The sequence below is a fragment of the Symphalangus syndactylus genome, chromosome 19 (genome assembly GCF_028878055.3).
Source record: "Symphalangus syndactylus isolate Jambi chromosome 19, NHGRI_mSymSyn1-v2.1_pri, whole genome shotgun sequence".
Taxonomy (NCBI): Eukaryota; Metazoa; Chordata; class Mammalia; order Primates; family Hylobatidae; genus Symphalangus; species Symphalangus syndactylus.
In genome coordinates this window covers 91,285,759-91,313,609 of record NC_072434.2, presented here as the reverse complement: position 1 = coordinate 91,313,609, position 27,851 = coordinate 91,285,759, and the positions used below count along the sequence as shown (strand labels likewise).

The 27,851-nt window shown below is 42.3% G+C and overlaps 1 protein-coding gene across 7 annotated transcripts in view; it reads left to right on the top strand.

Moving 5' to 3' along the window:
- Positions 1-7,003: 7,003 nt before the first annotated feature.
- Positions 7,004-27,851, top strand: part of AHCTF1 (AT-hook containing transcription factor 1) — a 93,973-nt gene continuing 73,125 nt past the window's right edge. For 2 of the 7 annotated variants that reach the window (XM_055234673.2, XM_055234672.2), the window contains exons 1-4: positions 7,434-7,822; positions 20,109-20,236; positions 22,121-22,374; positions 25,108-25,288. In XM_055234673.2, the coding sequence (XP_055090648.1) occupies positions 7,725-7,822; positions 20,109-20,236; positions 22,121-22,374; positions 25,108-25,288 (661 nt within the window). In that variant the 5' untranslated portion in view covers positions 7,434-7,724. Of the gene's footprint in view, positions 7,380-7,433; positions 7,823-20,108; positions 20,237-22,120; positions 22,375-25,107; positions 25,289-27,851 lie in introns of those variants that run through there. The other 5 variants (XM_055234676.2, XM_055234674.2, XM_055234678.2 and 2 more) reach the window with 4 other exon arrangements.

Sequence of the window (27,851 nt, the reverse complement as noted above, 5' to 3'; positions counted from 1 at the left end):
AGAACCTGAATAGTTTTAGCTAAAACACACAGATTTGTTGTTGTTGCTGTTGTTGTTGTTGAGACGGAGTCTTGTTCTGTCGCCCAGGCTGGAGTGCAGTGGCGCGATCTCAGCTCACTGCAAGCTCCGCCTCCCGGGTTCATGCCATTCTCCTGCCTCAGCCTCCCGAGTAGCTGGGACTACAGGCGCCCGCCACCATGCCCGGCTAATTTTTTTTTTTGTATTTTTAGTAGAGACGGGGTTTCACCGTGTTAGCCAGGATGGTCTCAATCTCCTGACCTCGCGATCCGCCCGCCTCGGCCTCCCAAAGTGCTGGGGTTACAGGTGTGAGCCACCGTGCCCGGCAATTTTTTGTCTTTTTAGTAGAGACAGGGTTTCACTGTGTTAGCCAGGATGGTCTCCATCTCCTGACCTCGTGATCTGCCCGCCTAGCCTCCCAAAGTGCTGGGATTACAGGCGTGAGCCACCGTGCCCAGCCCACACACAGATTTTTTAAAGTAACTTTTGAAGAAAATAATGTGAAAAAAATGGAGAAGTAGAAAGAGGAAAAATTTTAAAGAATAGATTAATTGTGGTACCTATTAATGACAAATATTACCAGTGTTTGGAGAAAGAAATATAATCTGGCTTTTGCGGGGGTAGCATTCACGCAAACAATTTTTCAAATGCATAAAGACTATGATGACAAAAATATTTTACAATTTAAATGTTTGTTATTACTTTTCTTCTTTTATAACTGTAGGTTTGATTTAATGTTGAAGGATAGGCCAGGCGTGGTGGCTCACGCCTGTCATCCCAGCACTTTGGGAGGCCAAGGTGGGTGGATCACCTGAGGTCAGGAGTTCGAGACCAGCCTGACCAACATGGTGAAACGCCATCTCTACTAAAAATACAAAAAAAAAAAAAAATTAGCTGGGCATGGTGGTGCATGTCTGTAATCCCAGCTACCTGGGAGGCTGAGTCAGGAGAATCGCTTGAACCCAGGAGTAGGAGGTTGCAGTAAGCTGAGATCACGCTACTGCACCCCAGCCTGGGCGACAGGGCCAGAGTCTGTCTCAAAAAAATTTAAAAAATTAAAAAATTTTAAAAATTAAAAATTAAAAATGTTGAAGGGTGGCAGAGGATGCCACCCCAAAATATGCATTTTGGCATAAGGATTATTTTGAGCTAAAGGCACTTGAGAAACAGCTGATACAAAAGGGACACGCTGCCTTCCTTGTCCCAGGAGAGAAGACACATTCTAGTCATCAGAGACGTGGGGTCAAGGATGAGAAAAATCTGAAAAAAAGTTAATTGTTAAATTAACTTGTATCTTTAGCCTCCCAACACATTTCTACAACTGTCACTCTTAGTTCAACCTACTGTAGAAGCATTTAGGTTTTGTCATGTCTTTGAGTCTTCATTTTCCTACGGGGGCTCCCATGTACGTGTAAAAATCTGTGTACTTTTTTCTTGTTTTTAGAGATAGGATCTCGCTCTGTTGCCCAAGCTGGAGTGCAGTGGTCCAGTCATAGCTCACTGCAACCTCAAACTCCCAGGCTCACGCCCAAGCAATCCTCCTGCCTCAGCCACCCAAAGTATTGGGCTTGCAGGTGTGAGCCACCTTGCCCAGCCCTTTCTCCTGTGAATCTAACTTGTGTCAATTTAATTCTCAAACCCAGCCAGAGGGCCTAAGAGGGTAAAGGTAGAGTTTTGCTGCCCCTACAATGTTTTTGTTGTTGTTTCTTTGTTTTGAGACAGGGTCTCTTGCTCTGGCACCCAGGCTGGAGTGCAGTGGCATGACCACCGCTCCTGCAATCTCGACCTTCCAGGCTCAAGTGATCCTTCCACCTCAGCCTCCCAAGTGGCTGGGACTACAGGCATGTACCACCACGCCCGGCTAACTTTTGTATTTTTTGTGGAGATGGGTTTTTGCCATGTTGCCCAGGCTGGTCTGGAACTCCTGGGCTCAGGCGATCTGCCTGCCTCATCCTCCCAAAGTGCTGGGATTACAGCTGTGAGCCACTGCACCCGGCCTATTTTTTAAACAAAACAAAAAATCCATCCCAAAAAATTTGTAGCAAATCATTTGACAATTCATTTCCCCACCTATAAAATAAGGTGTTTGGCCTAGAATATCTCTAAGTTTCCTTATAATCTAATATTGCATATTTTGCTTTTTTTTTTGCATATTTTGCTTTGAATGATGAATTATTATTTACTTAGTCACTAGACAATTACTTTAGTATGTATTTATGCTCTGGCCATTGTGCCATCACTGGACATACAGTGGGGAACAGGAAAAATATGATTGTTCATTCACCTAATTTATTGTCACTTGGAGAAATCAAGGGTAGGCACTGCTTGCTATAACCAATCATCTCCACAAAAATGATGAAAATGTACCTGTTAGGACAAAGACAATTTTCTCTATTTGAGACAGATAAGCTCCGTTTTTGTTGTTGTTAAAGTAATAAGGCTTTCCCTGTTACTTTGCAAAACAATTGGAGATCTAATTCTGAACACTTCAATGAAGTCCTGAATTCCCTGAAATCGGATGGCCGCTAGTCACTCCCAGGATGCTGGATGGTATTAAAATATTGCCTCTTGGCCGGGTGCAGTGGCTCATGCTATAATCTTAGCACTTTGGGAGCCCAAGGCAGGTGGATCACTTGAGGTCAGGAGTTCAAGACTAGCCTGGGCAACACGGTGAAACCCCATCTCTACTAGAAATACAAAAATTAGCCAGGAGTGGTGGCACAGGCCTGTAATCCCAGTGGGAGGCTAAAGCAGGAGAATCGCTTGAACCCGGGAGTCAGAGGCTGCAGTGAGCTGAGATCATGCCACTGCACTCCAGCCTGGGTAATAGAGTGAGACTCCGTCTCAAGAATCAATCAATAAATAAAATTTTAAAAAATATTGTCTCTTGAATCATATATTCCAGGTGGAAGCATGAGGATTTGTACCAGTTATTATCCATTTCTAGGCCTTTCACCAACATAACTTAGGACCATATAGGTGAAAACAGAATGAGGTTCTAAGGAAGGCACGTACTTCCCTTTCATCTTTACAACCGTTCTGCAAAGAAAGTGACATTATCTTTTCTTCTTAGCTGAGAAAATAGGCTCAGAGAGTGAAGTAATTTAATAAAAGTCATGTTGCTAGAAAGTAGTGAAACGCATTAAAACCCAAGTTTGTCTGTCTCCAAATGATTTCATTCTTTTCACCACACCATGCTTCTTCCACTGAGAGAAAGCTTTGAAGCTGTGTTTACCAAAGTCTATTCTGTGGAGCACTAATAAGGCAAGATGTTACACAAGTGCAAATGGATGCCATGGTCAAGCAACTCTGGGGAATGCCAAGCATATTAAAGCCAGTGAAGTCTTACAGAAAATACATTTTTATTTTTATTTAATCAGCTTTTCCCCAAACTCATTTGATTACCAAATCTAGATTTCTTTTCATTTAACACTTACTAACGTCTCTTGAAACCAATTAAAATAATCGGTATTTGCTTAGTTAAATGACTGAAAGAAAGAAGAAAAAGGATTGAATGAGAGCTTTAAATTGGAAATTCAGTTTGCAAAGCAACTAAAATAAAAAACTAGCAGTTATGGGGGAAGCATTTTAAAAAGATACAGTCTGTGCTCCCAGTGCAGCTGGGAGATGGAGATGGTGGGTGGATGGAGAGAGTCAGAGGCAAAAAGGGAAACAGACATGAAACAATTCAGACAGCATATTTCGCTCAAGTTTTTAGTGATTCATGTGGGCTAAAGCTGAAGAAAAGATTGGGAAGAGAAAAGAGGCTTGAGCTGGCCCCTGAAGGATGTTAAGATTTACTCAGGGAGAGAAGAGGCTGGGAGACACTGAAAGAGAAAACAGGTTTGGAGAGTTAAAAAACAAAACAAAACAAAACAAAGCTCTCAGGAACTATAGAGGAAAATAAAATAGGACAGGTAGAGTTGGTCTAGATTATGGACAATTACACAGGCCAGGCCAGTGGCTCACGTCTGTAATTCCAGCACTTTGGAAGGCTGAGTCCAGCAGATCACTTGAGCCCAGGAGTTCGAGACCAGCCTGGGTAACATGATGGAACCCTGTCTCTACAAAAAATGCAAAAATTAGCTAGGAGTGGTGGTACGCACCTGTAGTCCCAGCTGTTTGGGAGGCTGAGGTAGGAGGACTGCTTGAGCCCAGGAGGTCAAGGCTACAGTGACCCGAGATTGTGCCACTGCACTCCAGCCTGGGTGACAGAGCACGACCCTGTCTCAAAATAAGTAAATAGTAAAAATATAGACAATCATACAGAAACCATTCTGTTGATAATGATGGAAAGGATTAAAATCTGAAAGACTATGTAAACAGTCAATCTGGATAATATGTGCAATTAAAGTAGATTTTTGAATTTCACAACTGGAAGGGCTCTTAGAGCAAAGTTAATAAATACCTGTCTAATGAATCAGTCAATCCCTTGCTCTACACATCTGATAACTGAAGCCCAGAAAGGTCACTTGATTTTCCTAATGTCACACAGCTCACTAGCAGCACACCTGAGTTGGTAATTCATGTCTTCTGACTACCGAGAGGTACAGTACTCATGAACTGGGCATAAAATAGTGCCAAAGAAAGTGTAGAATGTGGAGCATGTGACATAAATCAGCACATCCAACAGAGAGTGGTTTCTGTTTGAACAGGTCTCTTTTTTTTTTTTTTTTTTTTTTTTTTTTTGGAGATGGAGTCTGGCTCTGTCGCCCAGGCTGGAGTGCAGTGGCTCGATGTCTGCTCACTGCAAGCTCTGCCTCCCGGGTTCACGCCATTCTCCTGCCTCAGCCTCCCGAATAGCTGGGACTACAGGCACCCGCCACCGCGCCCGGCTAATTTTTTTTTTGTATTTTTAGTAAAGACAGGGTTTCACCGTGTTAGCCAGGATGGTCTCGATCTCCTGACCTCGTGATCCGCCCGCCTCGGCCTTCCAAAGTGCTGGGATTACAGGCGTGAGCCACCGCGCCCGGCCGAAGAGGTCTCTTTAAAATAATTAAGACAATGAACCCCAAACCTCCTACTGCAAAAGCAGTACTCTTTTTAACTGTTTCTATCACAAATTGGTCCAATACCTTGTGCAAACAAACATGATATGTATGGAGGTTGCTGTTACCAAAGAAACAAAAATTACAGAAAAAAGAAAATTACATTTCCAAAAGGCAGCATTATCTCCGAAAGCATATGGGCCAGGCATGATATCTATGCCTGTAGTCCCAGCTGCTCGGGAAGCTGAGGTGGGAGGATAGCTTGAGCCTAGAAGTTGGAGTCAGCAGTGGCACTGATGAGGCCACAGTGCCTGCGAATAGCCATGCACTCCAGTCTGAGCAACACAGCAAGACACAGTCTCTACAAAAATAAAAATAGGCTGTGCATGGTGGCTCATGTCTGTAATCCCAGCATGTTGAGAGGCTGAGGCAGGAGGATCCCTTGAGCCCAGGAGTAGAGACCAGCTTGGGTAACACAGTGAGACAGTCTCTACAAAGAATAAAAAATAAGGCTGGGCACGGTGGCTCACACCTATAATCCCAGCACTTTGGGAGGCTGAGGCAGGTGGGTCACAAGGTCAAGAGATCAAGACCATCCTGGCCAACATGGTGAAACCCTGTCTCTACTACACTTGATCTTAGCCAAAAGGCCAAGAAGCGATAACCCTGTCTCTACTAAAAATACAAAAATCAGCTGGGTGTGGTGGCACACGCCTGTAGTCCTAGCTACTCTGGAGGCTGAGACAGGAGAATCTCTTGAACCTGGGAGGCGGAGGTTGCAGTGAGCCGAGATTGTGCCACTGCACTCCAGCCTAGTGACAGAGCGAGACTCCGTCTCAAATAAATAAATAAATAAAATAAATGGGACGTAGTGGGGCATGGTGGTCCATGCCCATAGTCCCAGCTACTTGGAAGGCTGAGGTAGGAGGATCATTTGAGCCCACGAGTTCCAGGCTGCTATAAGCCTTGATCACACCACTGCACTCCAGCCTGGGCGACAGCGCGAGACACTGTCTCAAAAATAAAAAAATTTAAAAAGCACATATGAAAGGTAACAGAAAAGTAGAAACTTTCCTGATAAAAGAGCATCTTCTTAAAATCCCTACTCTACCTCATCTTATAATCCTTTTACTTACTACTTAGTATTAAGGACATGTTCCCTATCTGTTTGAAACATGTTTGGCGCTGGGATTTGCTTCAAAGGAAGATATTAACAAGAAATAAGAAATTCCACAATGAAAAACCGCGGTGACCAAAAAGATAACAGTGATTTGGGGTAAAATTTCGACTAAAAAGATTAGGCTAGGCTGCGCGAGCATTTTTGGCCATGAAAGCACAGGAGGATGCTAGAAAAAACAACACGTGGAAAAAGCGTTTCCCCAGAAGTCTGGGAGCCCACCTTTGGCATGAAAAGCGCGAGCACAGGTTGTAGTGAGCCAAGATCGTGCCACTGCACTCCAGCCTGGGCAACAGAGCAAGACTCCGTCTCCAAAAAAAAGAAAAAGGAAAAAAGAAAAGTGGGAGCACAGAACAGAAAATACAGAATGCAAGCTGCCAATTATGGGAGAAAGATTATCACTCGGCCCCCAGCTGGCAGGGCCACACGATTACGTGACGAGAGTGTCTGCCTGCAATCGCAGCAGGCGGCTGGCAGAGCCCGGCGCGACCCCCAGCGAAGACTACCACTCCCAACTGCGCACGGGGCGCGTCACCGGGGCCGCCAGGGCGGCTTCACGCGCAAGGCACTGTGGGACTCGTAGTCTTTCTCCCCACCAGCTCCTCGGAAGCGGAGAGACCCGATTTTTTGTAAATGATCCGCCCTTCCAGGCCCTGCTTCTCTTTCCTCCCTTTCCCTCCCACCTCCTTCTTTCACCGAGAGTTTGAAAATTCCCGCGGAGCCGGCGCTCGAGCGCGGAACCATCGCGAGAACTCTGGTCCCTGCAGCCGCGATCTCCGTCAGTTCTCCCTTCCCTCTCCGCCCTTTTCCTCCGCTCCCTCCCTTCCGGGGCGTGTGGAACTCGGTTTTGTCGGCGCAGGGTAATGCGCAGAGCGGGGCCGGCGCTGTCCGCGGCGAGTAGGCAGCGTTGCAAGGGGAAGGGCCCAGAACCGCGGCGGGAGCAGCGACTGCGTTGTAGCTGCTGAGCGGTCTGCAGGCCCACAGCCCGCGAAGGCACTCTTGGGGGCGTGTGGCTCTGAGGTGGCCAGGGAGGTCGCAGGCGGCGGCCGGAGCGCAGAGGAGCGGCTTCAGCCGGGCGGAGGGGTGTGAGCCCGGCCAGTGGCGGCCACGTCTCCCGGGAGATGCTGTGAGCTCTCGCCTGGCCTGGCGACCCGGTGGACTCGGCCCGCGGCGGCGCGCTCACCCGCCCTGCTCAGGTAGGGGGAAGGGAGGGAGGGGGTTGGGCCCGCGCGGCGGAGGGCGGGTCGCGCGGCTTGGGCCCGCGGCGGCGGCGGCGGCGGCGGTGGCGGGGCTTCTGCTCCGCAAGCGCCGGGCCTAGGCTGGGCGTGCGCGGGGCCAACGGATGGGGCTCGAGGGGGCGAGCGCTGGCGGTGGCGGGTACGGCAGGCTCGCGGGCGCCGGGCTTCGTTACATAACCTCGGACCGGAGGAGCGGTGGCACATGGCGGCGGAGCGGCGCTGGTGGGTTCGCGTCCTGCGCCGGCAGCCGGGTCCTTTACGGACGGCCGGGGCCGCGACCCTTTCCCGCTGTTCTCCCACGCGATGGACTCGTTGGCGGGCCTTTCCCCGAGGGAAGTGGCCGGCGTGCTGAGCCTGTCCTGTGTTGGCGTGTGTTCCACATGCGCTTGGGCCTGGCCACAGTGAGTAGTCCGGGCGGGGAAGAAGTTGGACTCGGGGTTCAGACGTGAGGCTCCAGCTCACCCGATTGGTCAGATCAAGGAGATTTAAAATAAAAGCACATCTTGGGGTGCTTTGCCTTCCTTTTTCCCACCCGGGAAGCTGAGGACGGTTTCTTTTGCCACTGGTTGACTGTTTTGGTTTGGGTGTTTTGTTTTGAGAGATGGGGAAATTTTGTTCTCAAAGCTTACGAGGTTCACACTGTGTGCAAAGTTTTATGAGATGAGCGTTATTTTTATTTCCAAATCGTCAGTTGTAGAAATTTTTGGAAGAACTGGGTTCTTCATAGAACAAAACGTAAATCCTTTGGGGAAATCCTAAACGATAGTTTATTCTCAGAATATCCTAAAGAACCTGTAGATTTTAAGAACTGTCTTTGGCTGAGCGCAGTGGCTCATGTCTGTAATCCCAGCACTTTGAGAGGCTGAGGCAGGAGGATCGCTTGAGCCCAGGAGTTTGACCAGCCTGAGCAACATGGCGAGACCCCCCTTTTTTTTTAAACTGTTGTTTTGTGAGCTTTCACTGATAGTCTCTTAGGAGAGAAGAAATTAGAGTGGTTTACTTATTTCGGAGGATTTGACCAGGGATGACAAGCCCAGTTAAGGTTAATACTTGAAGGGATGTTTTAAGTGTGCCAAGCGCTATGGGAAGTCCACGTTGTCTCTGTACTGTGATTTTTGGATCCTGATCCTTCAGTAACGTACTACCAAACTGTCACGAGTTTGCAAACAACAATAATTATCTTTAAAGAATTTTTAAAACATCATGTCAACCGGTCATTGGTGGCGCCTCTAGTCGCGCGGCTACTTGGGAGGCTGAGGCGGGGGGAACGTTTGAGCTTCAGCCTCAAACTGAGAGTTCGAGGGTTGCAGTGAGCTAGGATCGCGCCGCTGCACTCCAGCCTGTGTGACAGAGCGAGACCCTGTTGCTAAAAAAAAAATAAAATAAAAAAGATCGTTAAACATCAGTTTTGAGACTTTTTCTTTTTATGCCTCTCCTTTTTCATAGATACAGATACATCTTTTTTTTTTTTTTGAGACAGAGTCTTGCTCTGTTGCCCAGGCTGGAGTGCAGTGGCACAATTTTGGCCCACTGCAACCTCCGTCTCCCAGGTTCAAGCGATTCTCCTACCTCAGCCTCCAGAGTAGCTGGGATTACAGGCGCACGCCACCACACCCGGCTAATTTTTGTATTTTTAGTAGAGACGGGGTTTCACCATACTGGCCAGGCTGGTCTTGAACTTCTGACCTCTGATCCACCCGCCTTGGCCTCCCAGAGTGCTGGGATTACAGGTGTGAGCCGCCGCGCCCGGCTGGTATAGATACATCTTAAGAGGAAGCAAAACACTGTGTCTTTCACGCCTACCTTAATTATTTTCAGGGACTTTTCTTTCTTCCCAGAATCAAGTGTAACTTCCCTTGTTTAGCTCAAAGGCCTCTACAATAAGTATATGCTACTATCTATCCTCATATGTTAACAAATTTTATGCTTTTGCTATTCTGGAATCGTCACCAATCCTGGGCCCATTCCGTGGAAGAGATGTTTCCACCCTGATGTGTCTTTGCTCATGTCCTTCATCCTGGAGCGCCATCTTTCCTTTTTTAAATTCTCAAATTTCAGGTCCTCCTTCTAAATCCAATGTTTTCACTGTATTTTTATTTTTATTTTTATTTTTTTGAGACGGAGTTTCACTTTGTAGCCCAAGCTAGAGTGCAATGGTGCCATCTTGGCTCACTGCACCCTTCGCCTCCAGGGCTCAAGCGGTTCTCGTGCCTCAGCCTCCCGAGTAGCTGGGACTACAGGAACGCGCCGCCACACCCGGCTAATTTTTTGTATTTTAGTAGAGATGGGGTTTCACCATGTTGCCTAGGGTGAGCTCAGACGATCTGCCCACCTCGGCCAACCAAAGTGCTGGGATTACAGGCGTGAGCCACCGCACCCAGCCCACTGTACTCTTTTATTTCCCCTTATCCCACTTTTTTACTGGGTTCTCACGGCATATGTACCTCTGTTGTAGCATTTGTTCTTTGTGTCTGATACTCTGATAATTGACTATGTATCTCTTTTTCTAGATTGTAAACTCCTTAAAGTCAGGAAGTAGGTTATCTTCTTGCGCTTGCATTCCTTTACTAACATGGTGTTTTAAAAGTAGTTCGTGATTTTAAAATGTTTGAATTAAGTTGGAAAGAAATTTCTGAAAGGCTTGAAGTTTCTGGGTCCACTGGTATTTTACATTTAAATGACAATTCGTCTTTTTATTAGTCAAAAAGAAAAAAGTAACATTGCATACAAAGTGGTTTATAGAAATGTTTGCTTGGTGCATGTTGCAGTATAATTGTTGAACTAGATTAGAGTTCCATTTTCTGTGGTGGAATTCAGTTACTGCAGGAATTTGTGTATTTCACACAGAAAACTGATTTATAGTACTCTGTTTTTAATATCTGGCCTAGTAATTTTAAGAATTTTGTTTTGCTTAATACTGAACCAGTGTATACTTAAAAATAATTAGGCTCAATCTTGAGTTTTAAAAAATTGATTTTATTGTTTAACATGCCTATTTCTTGTCTCTGCTAGTATCCTAATAATATCCTGCTATACAGTATCCTGTTATCCTAATTTATTACATTTAGGACCTGTTAGTCCAAAGGCACTGTGACCTTGTCGAATGCCCAGGAATAAGATTTGGTGATTTTTGCCTTTTAGGAATTCATAGTGTAGTGGAGAAGACAGGCAAGCAGAAATAATGATTTTTTTCTTTCTGTTTTTTTTTTTTTTTGTGACAGAGTCTCGCTCTGTTGCCCAGGCTGGAGTGCAGTGGCGCGATCTCGGCTCACTGCAAGCTTCACCTCCCGGATTCACGCCATTCTCCTGCCTCAGCCTCCCCAGTAGCTGGGACTACAGGCGCCCGCCACCACGCCCGGCTAATTTTTTTTGGATTTTTAGTAGAGACCGGGTTTCACCGTGTTAGCCAGGATGGTCTCCATCTCCTGACCTCGTGATCCGCCCGCCTCGGGATTACAGGCGTGAGCCACTGCACCTGGCTGAACAGTATTTAATTAATTAATTAATTTTTTTGTGGCGGAGTCTTGCTCAGTCGCCAGGCTGGAATGCAGTGGCGCGATCTTGGCTTACTGCAACCTCTGCCTCCCAGATTCAAGCGATTCTCCTGCCTCAGCCTCCCAAGTAGCTGGGACTATAGCGCGGGCTACCACGCCCAGCTAATTTTTGTATTTTTAGTAGAGGGGAGTTTCACCATGTTGGCCAGGATGGTCTCAGTCTCTTGACCTTATGATCCGCCCGCCTCAGCCTCCCGAAGTACTGGGATTACAGGCGTGAGCTACCGCGTCCGGCCATGAACAGTGACTTCATTCAAAGCCGGTAGAACATTCCTGCTCTGCCTATCTAGACTTTGGAAAGGAGTTGAAACTTTGTAAATTACATTTTATAGGTTGCCAATGCTGGCATGTCATAAAAGGCTGGGACTCTATTTAATTTTGTACAGTACTGAACGTAGATGTTTCATGTGTGTTTGTGTTTTCATATACCTTTATATGAGATATTCTTTCTAATAATATAGTTTTTCTTTTTGAGATAGTCTGGCTCTGTTGCTGAGGCTGGAGCGCAATGGCACTATCTCAGCTCACGGCAACCTCCACCTCCCAGGTTCAAGCGATTCCCATGCCTCAGCCTCCCAAGTAGTTGGAATTACAAGCGTATGCAACCATGTCTGGCTGCTAAGTTTAATATTTTTAGTAGAGATGGGGTTTCACCATGTTGGCCAGACTGGTCTCTAAGGAACTCCTGACGTCAGCCGATTCTCCCGCCTTGGCCTCCCAAAGTGCTGGGATGACAGGCGTGAGCCACAGTGCGTGGCCTATTTCTTTTTCTTTTCTTTTTTTTTTTTTTTTTGAGACGGAGTCTCTCTCTGTCGCCCAGGCTGGAGTGCAGTGGCACGATCTCGGTTCACTGCAAGCTCCGCCTCCCGGGTTCACGCCATTCTCCTGTCTCAGCCCCCCAAGTACCTGGGACTACAGGTTCCCGCCACCACACCCTGGTAATTTTGTTTCTGTATTTTTAGTTGAGACGGGGTTTCACCTTGTTAGCCAGGATGGTCTCAATCTCCTGACCTCGTGATCCGCCCGCTTCAGCTTCCCAAAGTGCTGAGATTACTGGCGTGCGCCACCGCGGCCCGGCCATACACTTTTGTTTGTTTGTTTGTTTGTTTTGAGACTTGTTTATTTTGAGACGGGGTTTCACTCTTGTTGCCCAGGCTGGAGTGCAATGGTGCAGTCTCGGCTGACTGCAGCCTCCGCCTCCCGGGTTCAAGTGATACTCCTGCCTCAGCCTCCCAAGTAGCTGGGATTACAGGCATGCGCCACCACACCTGGTTAGTTTTCTGTATTTAGTAGAGACGGGATTTCACCCTGTTAGTGAGGCTGGTCTCGAACTCCTGACCTCAGGTGATCCACCCACCTCAGCTTTCGGAAGTGCTGGGATGACAGGTGTAAGCCACCATTCCCGCCCCTATTTCTAATAATAGAGTGTTTTGATGTTCTCTGTAGTGTGCTTAAATTGGAAAAGTCTTAAAACCAATTTTGCCCTATAGATTCAAAGGCTGTTAAATTTGAAAAACTTTGATTTATTAAACATTTTTTTGAACTCCTTTGTGCTAGGCACCATGATGAAGTCTGGAGAAATAAGTACTCCTCTTTTCTAGAAGCTTGGATATGAAAGGGAGGAAGACAGAATATAGTAAAGCACAATGTTACATGTATTATTAAGTGCTAGAACCTGGATTCAAAGTTTGAATTAGAAATACGTTACCCTGTGTTGCTGTAAAGGAATATGCGAAACTGGATAATTTATGAAGAAAAGAGGTTTATTTTGCCTCATGGTTCTGCAGGCTCTGCAGGCATGACACCAACAGCTGCCTGCCTTCTGGTGAGGGTCTCGGGAAGCTTCCAATCATGTTGGAAGGCAAAGGGAGAGCAGGATACTCACATGATGAGAGTGGGGAGTGAGGAGGTACCAGGCCTCTTTTTTTTTTTTTTTTTTTTTTTTTAAGACAGGGTCTCACTCTGTTGCCTAGGCTAGAATTCATTGGTGCAGTTATGGCTCACTGCAACCTTGACCTCCCAGGCTCAAGCAATCCCAGTAGCTGGGACTACAGGCATGCGCCACCACACCTGACTAATTATTTTTTTGTAGAGATGAGATTTTGCTGTGTGGCTCAGGCTGGTGTCGAACTCCTGGGCTTGAGTCAGTCTGCCTGCCTCAGCCTCCCAAAGTGCTGGGAGCCACCATGCCTGGCTTTAAACAGCCAGAGCTCATGTGAATTCATTACTGTGAAGAGCACACCAACCCATTCATGAGGGGGTCCTCTCCCATGACCCAAACACCTCCTACCAGGCCCCACCTCCAACACTGGGGATCACATTTTGGTTTGAGATTGGGAGGGGACAATTATACAAACCACATTAGGTTTATTTTTTATATTTTTAGAAACAGGATCTTGCCCAGGCTGGAGTGCAGTGGCCTGATCATAGCTTACCACAACCTCCAACTCCTGGTCTTAAGTGATCTTCCTCCTGAGCTTCCCAGAGTGCTGGGCGTACAGGCATGAGCCATCATGTCTGGCCACAGTTTAAATACTGTGGCTTTATTCTCTTTGAGCTAGTACTTCTGTATCATCTTTGTTTTGCATTCAAACAACATAACAAAACTCACCCAGCCTAAGAAATAGAACATTTACTATATTTCATTTTCCAAAAAATGCTTATTGTGTGTTATCCTTTGGACTTTGGATTTTGTGAAAATCTTTCAAAAATTCTATTGAGATGATTTTGATTAAAGTATAGGGATCATGGAACTTTTTTGCTCATTATCCATTAGCACTCTTTTGAATACACTTTGTAAAAAGCTACTGCATGGAATTCTGAAGGTTTTGGTTCTGGTTGACTTACTTTGGTTTTAAGTTTAGTAGGAAAAATGTGTTAACTTCAGTTCATCATTAAACTAGTTTTATCAAGCTATATAAAAGGCTGTCAGAGGGGAAAACAACATAGTAACAATGTGATTCTGGCCTTTTCCATGTGTTTCTCTAAAAATTTTTTTGTACTAAGCTACTTAGGAGATGAATAGGATCAATTTGTGTATATAAGAGCAACTAAGGCTTGAGTATAGGACCCTCATGAGGGTTTTGTATTGGAGGCTAATGGTCATAGCTTCCTATTGATGCACACACCCTTTATATTAGGTTAGACTTTTGGATCTGTTTTGGATAATAAAAAGCAAAGTTCTACTTTTGATGACTTGGAAATCTCAAACATAACTTTTTAGGTTTTGTGACTTAATGGTGACATATGTAATTAAGTTTTTGAGGCAGTCTATCAAGTTTTTGTCTAGGAGATAGCATTTATAGCCTGAACAGAAAATGATAACTCATATATTTTCATTTTTTGAGTGAATCTTTGAAATGTTTTTTTCACGTAAATTTTTTTGGGGGAGGGGACTAAGATATGGAGAGACTAAGAATGACAAGAAAGAACGTTAGGTTGATTTTTTGCCTTGTTCCCATCCTAAGGCTACATAAATATCTACTGTATTTTTAAAGTTGTATTTTTATTTTGTATATATATGTTTTAAAATTCTTTAAGTAATTATTGATTTTATAAGAAATCCAGGCCATACTGAAATGAGCAAATCACAAATTTGCATCACACAAAAATAAACAGCACTAATGTTTTGTGAATATTTCGGACGTCTCTGTTTGAAGATAAACAGATGGAAGAATTCAGAGAGACTATTGTATGAAATGCTAATTTTTAGAAATAGTTAATTTCATAAGAAAACTGAAAGGAAAGGAATTGTTAAATTTATAATAGTTCTTTTAATGTAAATATTTCTTTATAAATTTTTTAAAGTTAAACACATCTGTTAGAAGTGGCTGTTATCCTGTTTTACCACAGGTTTCAGTTTGATAGTATTGATTCTCTTCTATGAGAGTGGCTTGGGCTGGGTGTTGGAACTGAATGTAGTCCTTTCTGCACTCAATAGATAGGAGGGGGAGTGCTGAGAAACGGTAATGACTTGTACCTCGGATCTCTCTTTTGCCAGATTTATATTCTACGCCTTTGGGCCTTCACCTTTCTCCCAAAACAGCAGCACAGTTCCCTGACACGTGGCCCTCTGCTCAGGTCCCGTGGCATAGTATGTAATTAGGGACATCCAGACCTGGAGTTTTCCCGGGGTTATCTATTTCCCCCTTCATTTCACTTCACCCCCCACACACTGAAGGATGTTAGAATTCTCTGGATTTTGTGAACTCACTTTCTTTCTTCTGTACCTGCTTCTGTGTGCTACACACACACGCACGCACTTCATTTGCTAGATAGTAGGGGAGGAACGTAAAGTAATGTGTCACTTCTGCCACTTCACTCTATCAGTGTGTAATGTCTTTGCTGCAGATGAGTAGCACATTATAGCAGAAATATTTGTTGAATAGTCTACATGTCCCCTCTGAATTGAAATATCCAAATAGCTTTTTTTCATCTGCTGAACTTAGTGATTCTGTGTCTAGATTATTTTATCTGTTTTGTTGACCTGTTTGTCCATTACTAGCCCATATCACATTGTTTCAGTTATTATAATTATTTTATTTATTTATTTATTTTTGGGACAGAGTCTTCCTGTCACCTAGGCTGGAGTGCAGTGGCACAGTTTTGGCCCACTGCAACCCTTGACTCCTAGGTTCAAGCAGTTCTCATGCCTCAGCCTCCCGAGTAGCTGGGACTACAGGCGCCCACCACCACGCCCGGCTAATTTTTTGTATTTTTAGTAGAGATGGGGTTTCACCATGTTATCCAGGATGGTCTCGATCTCCTGACCTCGTGATCCGCCTGCCTCGGCCTCCCAAAGTGCTGGGATTACAGGCGTGAGCCACCATGCCCGGCCTATTGATACTATTGATAGATGTCTCACACCTGTAATCCCAGCACTTTGGGAGGCCGAGGCAGGAGGATTGCTTGAACCCAGGAGTTCGAGACCATCATGGGCAACATAGTGAGACCTCATTTCTACTAAAAAAAAAATAAAATTAGCCAGGCATGGTGGCACGAGACGAGAGGATTGCTAGAGCCCAGGAGGTTGAGGCTGCATTGAACTCTGATAATGCCACTGCAGTCCTGCCTGGGCGACAGAGTGAGACCCTGTCTAAAAAAAACCCAAAAAACTGCAACAGAATACTGTTGATATACAGTGTACATTCTTGCACGTGTCTTTTCCCTTTTATTTGAGACAGAGTCTTGCTCTGTCACCCGCGCTGGAGTGCAGTGGTGCAATCTCTGCTTACTGCAACCTCCACCTCCTGGGTTCAAGCAATTCTCCAATCTCAGCCTCCTGAGTAGCTGGGACTACAGGTACATACTGCCATGCCTGACTGATTTTTGTATTTTTAGTAGAGACGGGGTTTCACCATACTGGTTGGGCTGGTCTCGAATTCCTGACCTCAGGTGATCCACTGGCTTAGGCCCCCCAAAGTGCTGGGATTATAGGCGTGAGCCACTGTGCCCAGCCCTGTATATGTTTTCAACATGGATATGTAACAAAGTCTAAAATATACCAATGTATCTTTATTCTCTCAGGCAGTAAGAAGACTCTGTATGGTTTATTTAAACCCCACACAGCCATTATTATTGTTGTGTAGTCAGTGTTGAGAATTTTTTCTGTATATGTACCAGTATCTTGACATCATCATTCTTGCTGCCTCTCAGACCTTCTGTCTGATCTCTATTCTACCTGAAGCCTCTTGAATCCTTTAACATTTCCTTTAAGCAAACTTTTTTGTCTAAAAACATATTTTGTATTTGTTAAGGATCTTTTCAGTAATATGTAATTATGTTGGCAGTTACTTTTGGTTAGATTCTGAAGATATTCCAGAATTCTGGTTTCCACTACTGTTGTTGAGTCATTTCTCTTTTTTGGTAGTGCCTAGGATTCATTGGACTTCCTGACTCAGGGAATTGGTGTGTCTATAAATCTGGGAAATCTATTGCTTCTTCCTATTAGTATTATATTTTTGGGGGGATTCTGATTAGGCATATCTTAGATCTTCCTTATATTATCTATAATTTAAAACTACTCATCCCTTTGTGCTGCATTCTGAATAAGTTTTGGGGGCTTTCTAGTTTACTTTTTTACTTATCCTTTGAGTTTGTTTTTATTGAGTATTAAGTAGGTACAAAATAATTTATTTGGTGAGTGGGTGCAAAAGAATATAAGCTAGAGAAGATCATGGTGCAGTGAGTACCTGTGTACTCAGCACCAAGTTCTAGAGAAAGAACATTACCACTACTTCAGAGGCCCTCGTATATTCTTCCGCTTTCCCTCTCAAATCCACTGTGGATTCTGTGTTTATTTTTTCCTTGTTTTTTTCATAGTTTCGTCATGTTTGCATCCTTAAGCAATATTTTGCTTAGTTCTGTGTGTCTTTTTAGCCTTATATAAATGTCATTTTGCGTGTATTTTCTGCTGCCTTTATTTTTATTACTATTACTTATTGTGTCAGAGTTTCACTCTTGTTGCCCAGGCTGGAGTGCAATGCCGTGGTCTTGGTTCACTGCAAAATCCACCTCCCAGGTTCAAGCGATTCTCCTGCCTCAGCCTCCTGAGTAGCTGAGATTACAGGCATGCGCCACCACATCCAGCTGATTTTTTTTTTTTTTTTTTGGTATTATTAGTATAGATGGGGATTCACCACGTTGGCCAGGCTAGTCTTGAACTCCAGACCTCAGGTGATCCACCCGCCTTGGCCTCCCACAGTGCTGGGATTATAGGTGTAAGCCACCGTGCCTAGATGCTTTTATTGTTTAATAATTTTTTTTTTTTTTTTTTGAGACGGAGTCTTGCTCTGTCGCCCAGGCTGGAGTGCAGTGGCGTGATCTTGGCTTACTGCAAGCTCCGCCCCCCAGGTTCATGCCATTCTCCTGCTTCAGCCTCCTGAGTAGCTGGAACTACAGGCGCGTGCCACCATGCCTGGCTAATTTTTTGTATATTTAGTAGAGACAGGGTTTCACCTTGTTAGCCAGGATGGTCTCGATCTCCTGACCTCATGATTCGCCGCCTCAGCCTCCCAAAGTGCTGGGATTACAGGCGTAAGCCACTGCGCCCGGCCGGTTTAATAATATATTCTGACATTCATTCATATTGTTGCATGTAGCTGTGATTCACTCTCATTGCTCCATTGAATTTTTGTACCCATTGAGTTTTAGTTTTTATTCAATTTTTCATTTTTAGAAATTTTTTCAAATCTTGATTTTTCCTTTATAACATTTACAGTTTCTTCCTTATCAAGCTAAATTGCTGATTTACACAAATATATTAGATATTTACTTTCTAATCTCTGGTAATTTCAATATCTGAAGTCCTCGATAATCTGACTCTGCTGGCTGTTGATATCCTTGTGTTTTGTTATTTGGACTGTGAGCTGCTTTTCTTTTTTTTTTTTTTTTTTTTTTTTGGGACAGAGTCTCGCTGTGTCGTCAGGCTGGAGTGCAGTTGCAACCTCTGCCTCCTGGGTTCAAGCGATTCTCCTGCCTCAGCCTCCTGAGCAGCTGGAATTACAAGCATATGCCATCATGCCCGGCTAATTTATTTTTGTATTTTTAGTGGAGACGGGTTTTCACCATATTGTCCAGGATGGTCTCGATCTCTTGACCTCGTGATACACCTGCCTCAGCCTCCCAAAGTGGTGTGACAGGCATGAGCCACCGTGCCCGGCTCTGTGAGCTTATTTTCTTTATTGCTTTAACTTTGAGAATTCTTTGAGATTCCAGAGGATATGTGGTTGTTTCTGTGGATTGCTTGGAGCAACCAACCTGAAAATACTTGATAATAAATTCTTCTCTTGAGGATTTTTTTTTTTTTTTTTTGAGATGGAGTCTTGCTCTGTCGCCAAGGTTAGAGTGCAGTGAGGCTCACTGCAACCTCCACCTCCGGGGTTCAAGTGATTCTCCTGCTTCAGCCTCCCGAGTAGCTGGGACTACAGGTGTGTGCCACCATGCCTGGCTAATTTTTTGTGTTTTTAGTAGAGACGGGGTTTCACCATGTTAGCCAGGATGTCGATCTCCTAACCTTGTGATCCGCCTGCCTCAGCCTCCCACAGTGCTGGGATTACAGGCGTGAGCCACCGCGCCCGGCCTCTTGAGGATTTCCATATAACCTAGCTCAAATTCTGGCCACACATTTGTATGAAAGAAAATGCTGTCTTTCTGAGTAAGAGACTCAGAGCCACGGTCAATATGGACAGCCTTATTCCCATCCTGTACAATGGGTATTGTTCTTGCTCACCTTTAGGCTCATGTAGCCTGGTGGAGTTTAATGGAGTTGAGGGAGGCGCTTATTAGTTCTCTTTGCCCTAGGCTTTTTTGTTTGCCCCTGGATCTTAGAGTGCCCAGAAAAAGATCGGGGTTCCTAGGACTGGATTTGATAACTAACCAACTCAGATGGCTAAAATCTTTCTGTATTTTAACTAGTATTTTTGGTTGTTTATAATGGGAGTAGTCATTCTGGGAATCTGATCTTCTAAATGAAAGACAATTTTATGCATATATTTTTTCTATCCTGCAAAAGATATGTACCAAACTTGATTTCTGGGGTTTCTGTGAATTTATACTTTTTTCATGGACTTTTCTCCCCCTTTACTGAAGAAGTGATTTTTCTGAAAGACACCAATCACTTTTTCTTTTTTCTGTGGGGAGGATGGTGGTGGTGAAGTGTTCTTTGGAAGGAGATTAGACAATGAGATGAAGTGCACTGAACTAGTGTTTAAAGAATCTAGGGAATAATGTATATCCTTAGTACATCTGGCTTAATGAATGTTTACTTTCCTAAAGCTGTTTGGGAAATATTTTCTTAGGAGACAATAGAATACCTTGGTCCCAGACGGATGTCATTTATTTTTGAGACTGGATTTTGCTCTGTCGCCCATGCTGGAGTGAAGTGGCACAATCATAGCTCACTGGAGGCGCAGCCTCGAACTTCTGGGATCAGTTCATCCTCCTGCCTCAGCCTCCCAAGTAGCTGGGACTTAAAGGCGTGAGCGTCCGCATCTGGCCAATATGTATTTTGTAACCAGATTTTAGTTTTTCTTTATTTTGTTGGTGGCTTTTACTGTTTTTCCTGGCTGGAGATAATCAAGTATGTTGTCTACAAATGTGTCATAATAATGTTTTCTTTTAAAAATATTTACAGTGGAAGTATGCGAGACTTAAGAGCTCAAGTGACTAGTGGTCTCCTGCCATTTCCAGAAGTGACTCTTCAAGCCCTTGGAGAAGACGAAATAACATTAGAATCTGTGCTTCGTGGAAAGTTTGCTGCGGGTAAACATAATGTTACTGAACATTTACTAATACAATTGGTTTGTAAGAGAAGTAATATTAAGTATATATTGTAGTTTCTTTATGTGGAAGAAGAAAAAGCAGAACTTGAGTGATCTTAAATATATAACATCTACAGTTACATATATAACATTTATAAACTCTTGAGCACATTATCAGTGAACCTCTGGGGGGTTATAGTTAATTTTTCCTTATTAAAAATCTCATGTATTTTGTATCTTAGTATTATCTATGTTTGGGAAGTAGAAGTAACATGCAACTAGTTTTTCTTTATAGTTAGGAAATTTTATTGGTGATGAGTTTGGATTAGAACCTGAACAGTGTCATGAGTAGAAAAGTCTAGGGTCTCAGATGTTATAAAATTTTCAGAAAATCTCGTTTTCTGATTTCATTTACCTGAATAAGATCTTAATGTGTAACTTAGATTGTGTAATACACCAGAGAACCATACTAAAGAAGGCTTTCTCTTATAGGTCTTGTTCTAATGAAAGATACTGCAGAAGACTTTTCTGAAAATAAGTTTCGTAGCCATCTTCCCAGCAGGCAGAGAGCAAAACATATGTATCAGTCGTTTCTCTCTTTACAGTGCCATTCTCTTGAATGTTAAAAGGAGCAACAGTACTTTCTAGATGCCAGGCATTGTATAATGACTTCGTTGGAGTAGGTGTAAAACTTTTCTAAGTAGCCACTGTTCTGTGTAACTGAGAATGAAATCGTTTATTTGATCCCAGTTACACAGGTAAGTGGCAGAAAGGATCTTGGAACTTTGGCGTTCTCAGACCCCACTGTGCCATGCTACTTTCTTAAACTGTGGCCTCCCTTAGCTATAAACTCACATATCCAACTAATGTACTTGGATGCTTGATGGACATCTCAAATTTAGAAGTTACCATTCATCTGGTTGCTCAAGCAGAAATTCGGAGTCTGTACTTGATTCTTGTTTTACTCACCTCCCTGTGTCTAATTCATCAGCAAGCAAATCCAGTTAGTTCTATCTCTAACTTGAATCTCCAGTCAACCCACTTTTCTCTATCCAGTCACCAAGCAGGTGTCATCTTCCACCCACTGCTGCTACTCTGTGCTTCTCCTTGTCCATTCTTTGCTTAGCAGCTGGAGTAACATTTAAAAACATGAATGAATCAGATAGTTACTGACTTGATTTAAATCAGATAGTCACCTCTGTGACTTTACATTGCAGGCAGAGTAAAATCCAAACATGACTAATAGGTGGAGAAGAGGTTCTGATGCTTCCTATCGTTTTGCTAGTTATGTCTTAATTTCTCAATTGGACTGTGAACTCTTTAGGGATAGAATAATATGTTCTATTTTATAACTGCCATAACTAATAGTTTAAATTGTTTAAGCCTTAGTAGTTAAAGCATGAGTTTTGGAGTTAAACAGGCTTGGGATCTACTTCTGCCTGTGCTACTTTTTGACTTTGGGAAGGTTTAACTGTATTCAGGTTTAGCTGCCTTATCTCTACATTGAGGTGTGATAAGGAATAAATGAGATAATATATTCAAGCACATACCATGGTGGCTTTTACTGAGTGACTATTATTATTATTATTATTATTTGAGATGAAGTCTTGCTCTGTCACCCGGGCTGGAGTGCAGTGGCACGATCTCGGCTTACTGCAAGCTCCGCCTCCCAGGTTCACGCCACTGAATGACTATTATTATTGTAATGATAGTTGCTTGATCAAAAGTTTGAGGATCACTATGTTGTATAAATGCTTAGATTTCAATGTGGAGAGAATATGTAAAGTTTTATGTAATGAACATATAGTTGTATGTAAATGAGCTAACCATTATTGCACTTTTGTGTATATACAATATTAAAATAAGCAATTTTTTTTTCTTCTAGGGAAAAATGGACTTGCTTGCTTGGCTTGTGGCCCACAACTTGAGGTAGTAAACTCTATCACAGGAGAGCGATTGTCTGCTTACAGATTCAGTGGAGTCAGTGAACAGCCTCCTGTAGTTTTAGCTGTGAAAGAATTTTCTTGGCAGAAGAGAACTGGATTATTAATAGGATTGGAAGAAACAGAAGGGAGTGTTCTCTGTCTTTATGACCTTGGAATATCAAAAGTAGTTAAAGCAGTTGTTCTTCCTGGAAGGGTACGTACTGTTTAAGATACCTGGACATTCTCTTTCAAAACTGAACCCCTGCTGGTTATATAGGTGTGTTACTTTGTGAAATTTCACTGACCCGCAACATTTACAATTTGTGTACTTTTATGTAAATGTGTTACTCTTAGGTAAAGTGTTTAGAATAAAAGGTTAAAGATGATACGTTATTCAAGGAACTTAACATTTAAAATGTAACTTTCTTATTGGTTAAAACGTTCCAGAGTAAAAATAGCAATGACATCTAATGTTCTAATACTCCTTTTTTGTGAAAAGTATCATCTAAATTTTGTTCTTATCTCCAGTTGTGTTCTATGAGGACACTCAAAGTTTATAAAAATGTATTCATTACTATGCAATTTTTAAAATATTTTTACCTTTTAAGTTTGCGACAATAGTCTTGGATTGGAGCATTATGGAAAAATATGTTAGATTCCCAGGATGAATAAATTGAGCTTGGTCTGTGCTTTTAGAGAGCTTATAGTCTAGTGGGAGAAAACAAATGAATAAGACTAGCATACATATAGTGAATACTTTAATAAATTTAAGCACGTGGAACGTGTAGAATGGGTAATTTCTAGTCAAAAGAGTTGGACATTTTAGATACAGAGACTGGCATGGAAAAATAATAGTACATGGAGCATTTGGGAAATTAGACTTGATTTAGAATGGCTGAGGGAGGGATGAGGGGAAGGAAGAAGAGGGGGTCAGAAACAGTGAGGATTTAGATTGTGAATGGCCTTGTTTGTAATTAGGGGCTCCTTTGAAATCAACAGTGAAGTAATTTTTTTTTTTTTTTTTGAGACAGAGTCTCGCTCTGTCAGCAGGCTGGAGTGCAGTGGCACGATCTCGGCTCATTGCAACCTCTGTGTCCCGGGTTCAAGCGATTCTCCTGCCTCAGCCTCCTGAGTAGCTGGGACTACAGGCGTGCGCCACCATGCCCAGCTAATTTTTGTATTTTTAGTAGAGATGGGGTTTCACCATTTTGGCCAGGCTGCTCTCAATCTCTTGAGCTCGTGATCCACCTGCCTTAGCCTCCCAAAGTGCTGAGATTACAGGCATGAGCTACCACCCCCAGCCAGTGGTGAAGTAATTTTAAGTAGAACTCTCATGTAAAAGGCTTGCTTGGATTGGGACAGAGAGGATATTGTGAGAATAGAAACCAGGAGACTGTTGCCATTTGGGTAAATGATGATGAGGAGCTGAACCAAGGAGATGACAGTAGGAATGGAGAAGATGGCAGATTCGGAACACGTGGAGAAAGAAACATGGACACTCATTGATCATTCGGGTGAAGAATCGAGAAGAAACAAGGTTCCTGAGCTGGTTGCTCAGTTGAATGGATGGTTGGTGTATGGAAGAAAGAATGTAGAATAAGGAAAAGATGGGGGAGTAGCAATAGACACTTTCAGAAGTTCAGCCTACTAGCTATTTTTTGGGTAGGGTGCAGTATACACTCCTAAATATGTTTATTTTTAATTGTCTTCTAAAATTAAGGTAATATTAGTCACTTCATATAGTATTTTTATGAGGAGTGCAAACTTAGATTCGCTACTCCTCACTGAGGAATTGAATATGCTTTAGTATTTATAGACATTATTACAGTAATTAGAAAAGAAAAAGTGATGAAGTTACAGCTTTCAGAATTAGAAACACTGAGTAATGTTTTGTATACTGATATAGAGAAAGAGCCAGGCTTTTGTCTGTAGTAAGTTACAGCCTGAAAAAAACTTTTAATCTTATTAACACGTAAACCATTGATATCAGATATTTTCTTTACTTGCCAGAACATTCATCAGTACAGGTTGAGAACCCCCTCTCTGAAATGCCTGGGACTAGAAATGTTTTAGATTTTGGACTTTTGGATTTGGATGTTCAACCTGTATTAGCGTAGAAATCACCAAACATTTTTCGTATATCATACCTAATTAATTTTTATGAATTAATAGGAAACTGAAGGAAAGACAAGTATAAAATATGGATGACTAGTTACAGACATTTAAAATTTGACTCATGAGGTGAAGGGGAAAAATATGACTCCATAAAATAGCTAAAGTATAGTTTTCTTTAAATAATAGCAATTCTTGTTAAGTGTCAGTGATCCAGTGACTGCCAGAGCTTTATATGAAGTCCAACAGAAAGAAGGGTAGACCTCTTCAGTCATTAAGGTATAAAGAGAACTTAAAATATCTTTTTTGTTGTTGTTTTTTAAAGAGTAAACAGTAAATTTTTCTGGAATGATTAGTTTTTCCTCTTAGGAGAAGAGGCCATAGAATCCTGAAGTAGCTATTTAAGAGCTTTAAAGTGAGAACAATTTAGGTTTGCGTTTTATGCATAATGATTTTATGCCTTGAATAACTAGACTAACTTTCTAAGCCTCAGGTTATTTCATCTTTAAAGAAGTAATCACACATAGTTTACTATCGAAGCGTTGTCACGAACATTAAATGAGCCAGGTAACACAATGCCTGGCATGTAGTGAGCTCTCAGTCACCATCAATTGTTAGTCCACCTGCGTGATTTTTCTATGTGTTGAGTAATGGTGTAATTCCTAGTATATCTGAAAATTTCATTATTCAGATCACAGGTATCAAAATGCAAATTTACTCTATTTTATAATCTTAAATCTGTTATAACTGATAACCTGCTTTAACTTAAATTTATTGTGTTGTTGATTATATTTTCTTTGCAGAAGAAAAGCAAATTGTGTATTATGTTTTCTAGGTAACAGCTGTTGAACCCATAATTAATCATGGAGGAGCCAGTGCAAGCACTCAGCATTTACATCCAAGTCTGCGATGGCTTTTTGGAGTGGCAGCTGTGGTCACTGATGTCGGACAGATCCTTCTTGTTGACCTATGTTTGGATGACTTGTCATGCAATCAAAATGAAGTTGAAGCATCAGGTAATCCGTTCTTTACTTGAAACCAAAAGTGGAGCACCTGGATATTCTGATGCGATATTTTTTAAAGTAGCCAAATTTTTTTATAGCAGCTGGAGTAAAATAAAAGATACCTTCCTATCTATAAAAAAAAAAAAGGTATTTTAAAATCTTTTTTACTGTCTGGACCTGAGCACAGTGGATATTTCTTGCATAAGATACTGTTTTGTTGATCAAGTGTTCATATGTTCTCAAGTAGGCCTTGAGAAAGGTAATGATAATTGATTTTATTTGTTTCCATGTACATACCTGAATAAGATGTATTCTTAAGTAAATGCTAGAATAAGGGCTAAATATAAGAAATCTTGAGCCTATCAGCCAGTATGAAATTATCCAGCAATGTAGGATCTAACATAGTGTTTTTGGTGTATTGTTTATGTTTCTGTGGTAACACCAAGATAGAAATAAAATAATAGGAAATAACAGTAATTAAAAGTCTTTCTCACAAAATAACATCCTAAGATAGAAGTAATTCTATTCAGATTCAAAGAAAATGAAACACTTTTTCTCCTTTAAATGCTTTTGTATTTATAAAATTACTTTTTTTCAAGTGCTTTCAGTTTTTGAAAGTTAGGAGTCTCTGGTTTATGAAGAAAGGAAGAGCTAACCTTAAAATGTATTTTTTACTCTTAATTTTTAGAAAAGGACTATTTGACCCTAAACAATTTTGACTTTGGCTTTGTGAGGATGTTCTCGGGTTTTTTTTGTTTTGTTTTGTTTTGTTTTGAGATGGCGTCTTGCTCTGTTGCCAGGCTGGAGTGCAGTGGCGTAATCCCGGCTCACTGCAACCTCCGCCTCCCGGGTTCAAGCAATTCTCCTGCCTCAGCCTCCTGAGTAGCTGAGATTACAGGCACATGCCACCATGCCCAGCTGATTTTTGTATTTTTTTTTTTTTTTAGTAGAGACGGGGTTTCACCATATTGGCCAGGATGGTCTCGATCTCTTGACCTTATGATCCACCTGCCTTGGCCTCCCAAAGTGCTGGGACTACAGGTGTGAGCCACCACACCCGGCACATTCTTGATTTTTAAAGCAAGCCTAGAATATCAGTGTAGCTCTTTTCATTTATGGAGCAGCTCAGAAATAGATACAAACTATCAACATTTTATCTAGTTTATGATGAACATAACTAATAAAAATTGTCAGTGTATAAAAAAACCGATTAAAACTGCGAGTGGTGGAACCACCGGGAGGGGGAGGTTGCAGTGAACCAAGATCACGCCACTGCTCTGCAGCCTGGGCGACAGAGCAAGAATCCATCTCAAAGAAAACAAAAACAAAAAAACTGCAAGTGGTAAAAATTATACTTAACAAGAAATGGAAGAGCCAAAATCATCTGAACAAAACTTAAATAATGCAAAATCAGACCTGAAAAAATTTGATTTGGCAGAAATAATGGTCATACATGCACTTTAAAATATTTCATCGAAGAGCCGGGCACGGTGGCTCATGCCTGGAATCCCAGCACTTTGGGAGGCCAAGGCGGGTGGATCAGTTGAGGTCGGGAGTTCAAGACCAGCCTGACCAACATGGAGAAACCCCGTCTCTACTAAAAAATATAAAATTAGCCAGGCGTGGTGGCACATGCCTCTAATCCCAGCTACTCAGGAGGCTGAGGCGGGAGAATTACTTGAACCTGTGAGGTGGAGGCTGTGGTGAGCCAAGATCACACCACTGCATTCCAGCCTGGGCAACAAGAGTGAAACTCCGTCTCAAAAAAAAAAAATCTTCATAGATAGAAGCTATACCTTAAAATTTGGTATGTATACAAACCTGATTAATAAAATTTTTGCGTAAAGTTTAAATGAAAAGAATTGATTAGCAAAAACAATAACTAAAAATGAATTTATAGATTATCAGAAATAGTTTGCTTTTTATAGAAGATCAAAGAAGTAGGCTTGATGGGCTTTTGTTTCAGAGTGTATTTTGTGGTTATAGGTGTAAGGCTAATTAAAATGCTTATATTCATAATGAAAACTCCCTTCAAGTCAATATGGTAGCGTTAAAGCATCCTTCATTTCAGAGGTCAGTAATCAGTAGGTGCACAAGGATAATTTTATAACGAAAGTCTCTGGATTGTGATCAGAACCATTTCTCAATTTTGAGAATTAGGAAGCAGTTGGACTTTATAGCACAAAAAATTAAGCTTTAGGGTTTAATGCAAAATAAATTTTATTGATTACAAAAGTAATTTATCATTACAACTGTTTAGGCTTCACTGAAATACACCAAGGTAGGAAACGAAGTTCCAAACATACAGCATAAATATTGTTCTGCAACTTCCCCAAACTTAACCGGTTTCTTATACATCTTTCCACATCAGAACACATAGGGCTTACCCATTTCTTTTGAGTAAATTTGTAGTATCCCATTGTGTGAACTGTTTATTGTGGCAAAATCTAATCACGTCTTCTCTGAAAAAGACAGCAGAAGCAGAAGTGATTGGGGATGGGGGCTCTGTTCTAGGACAGTGTAATACGATTTTTCCCCCTTTATAACAATGAGAGAATCTGCTCTTGCACAGTGG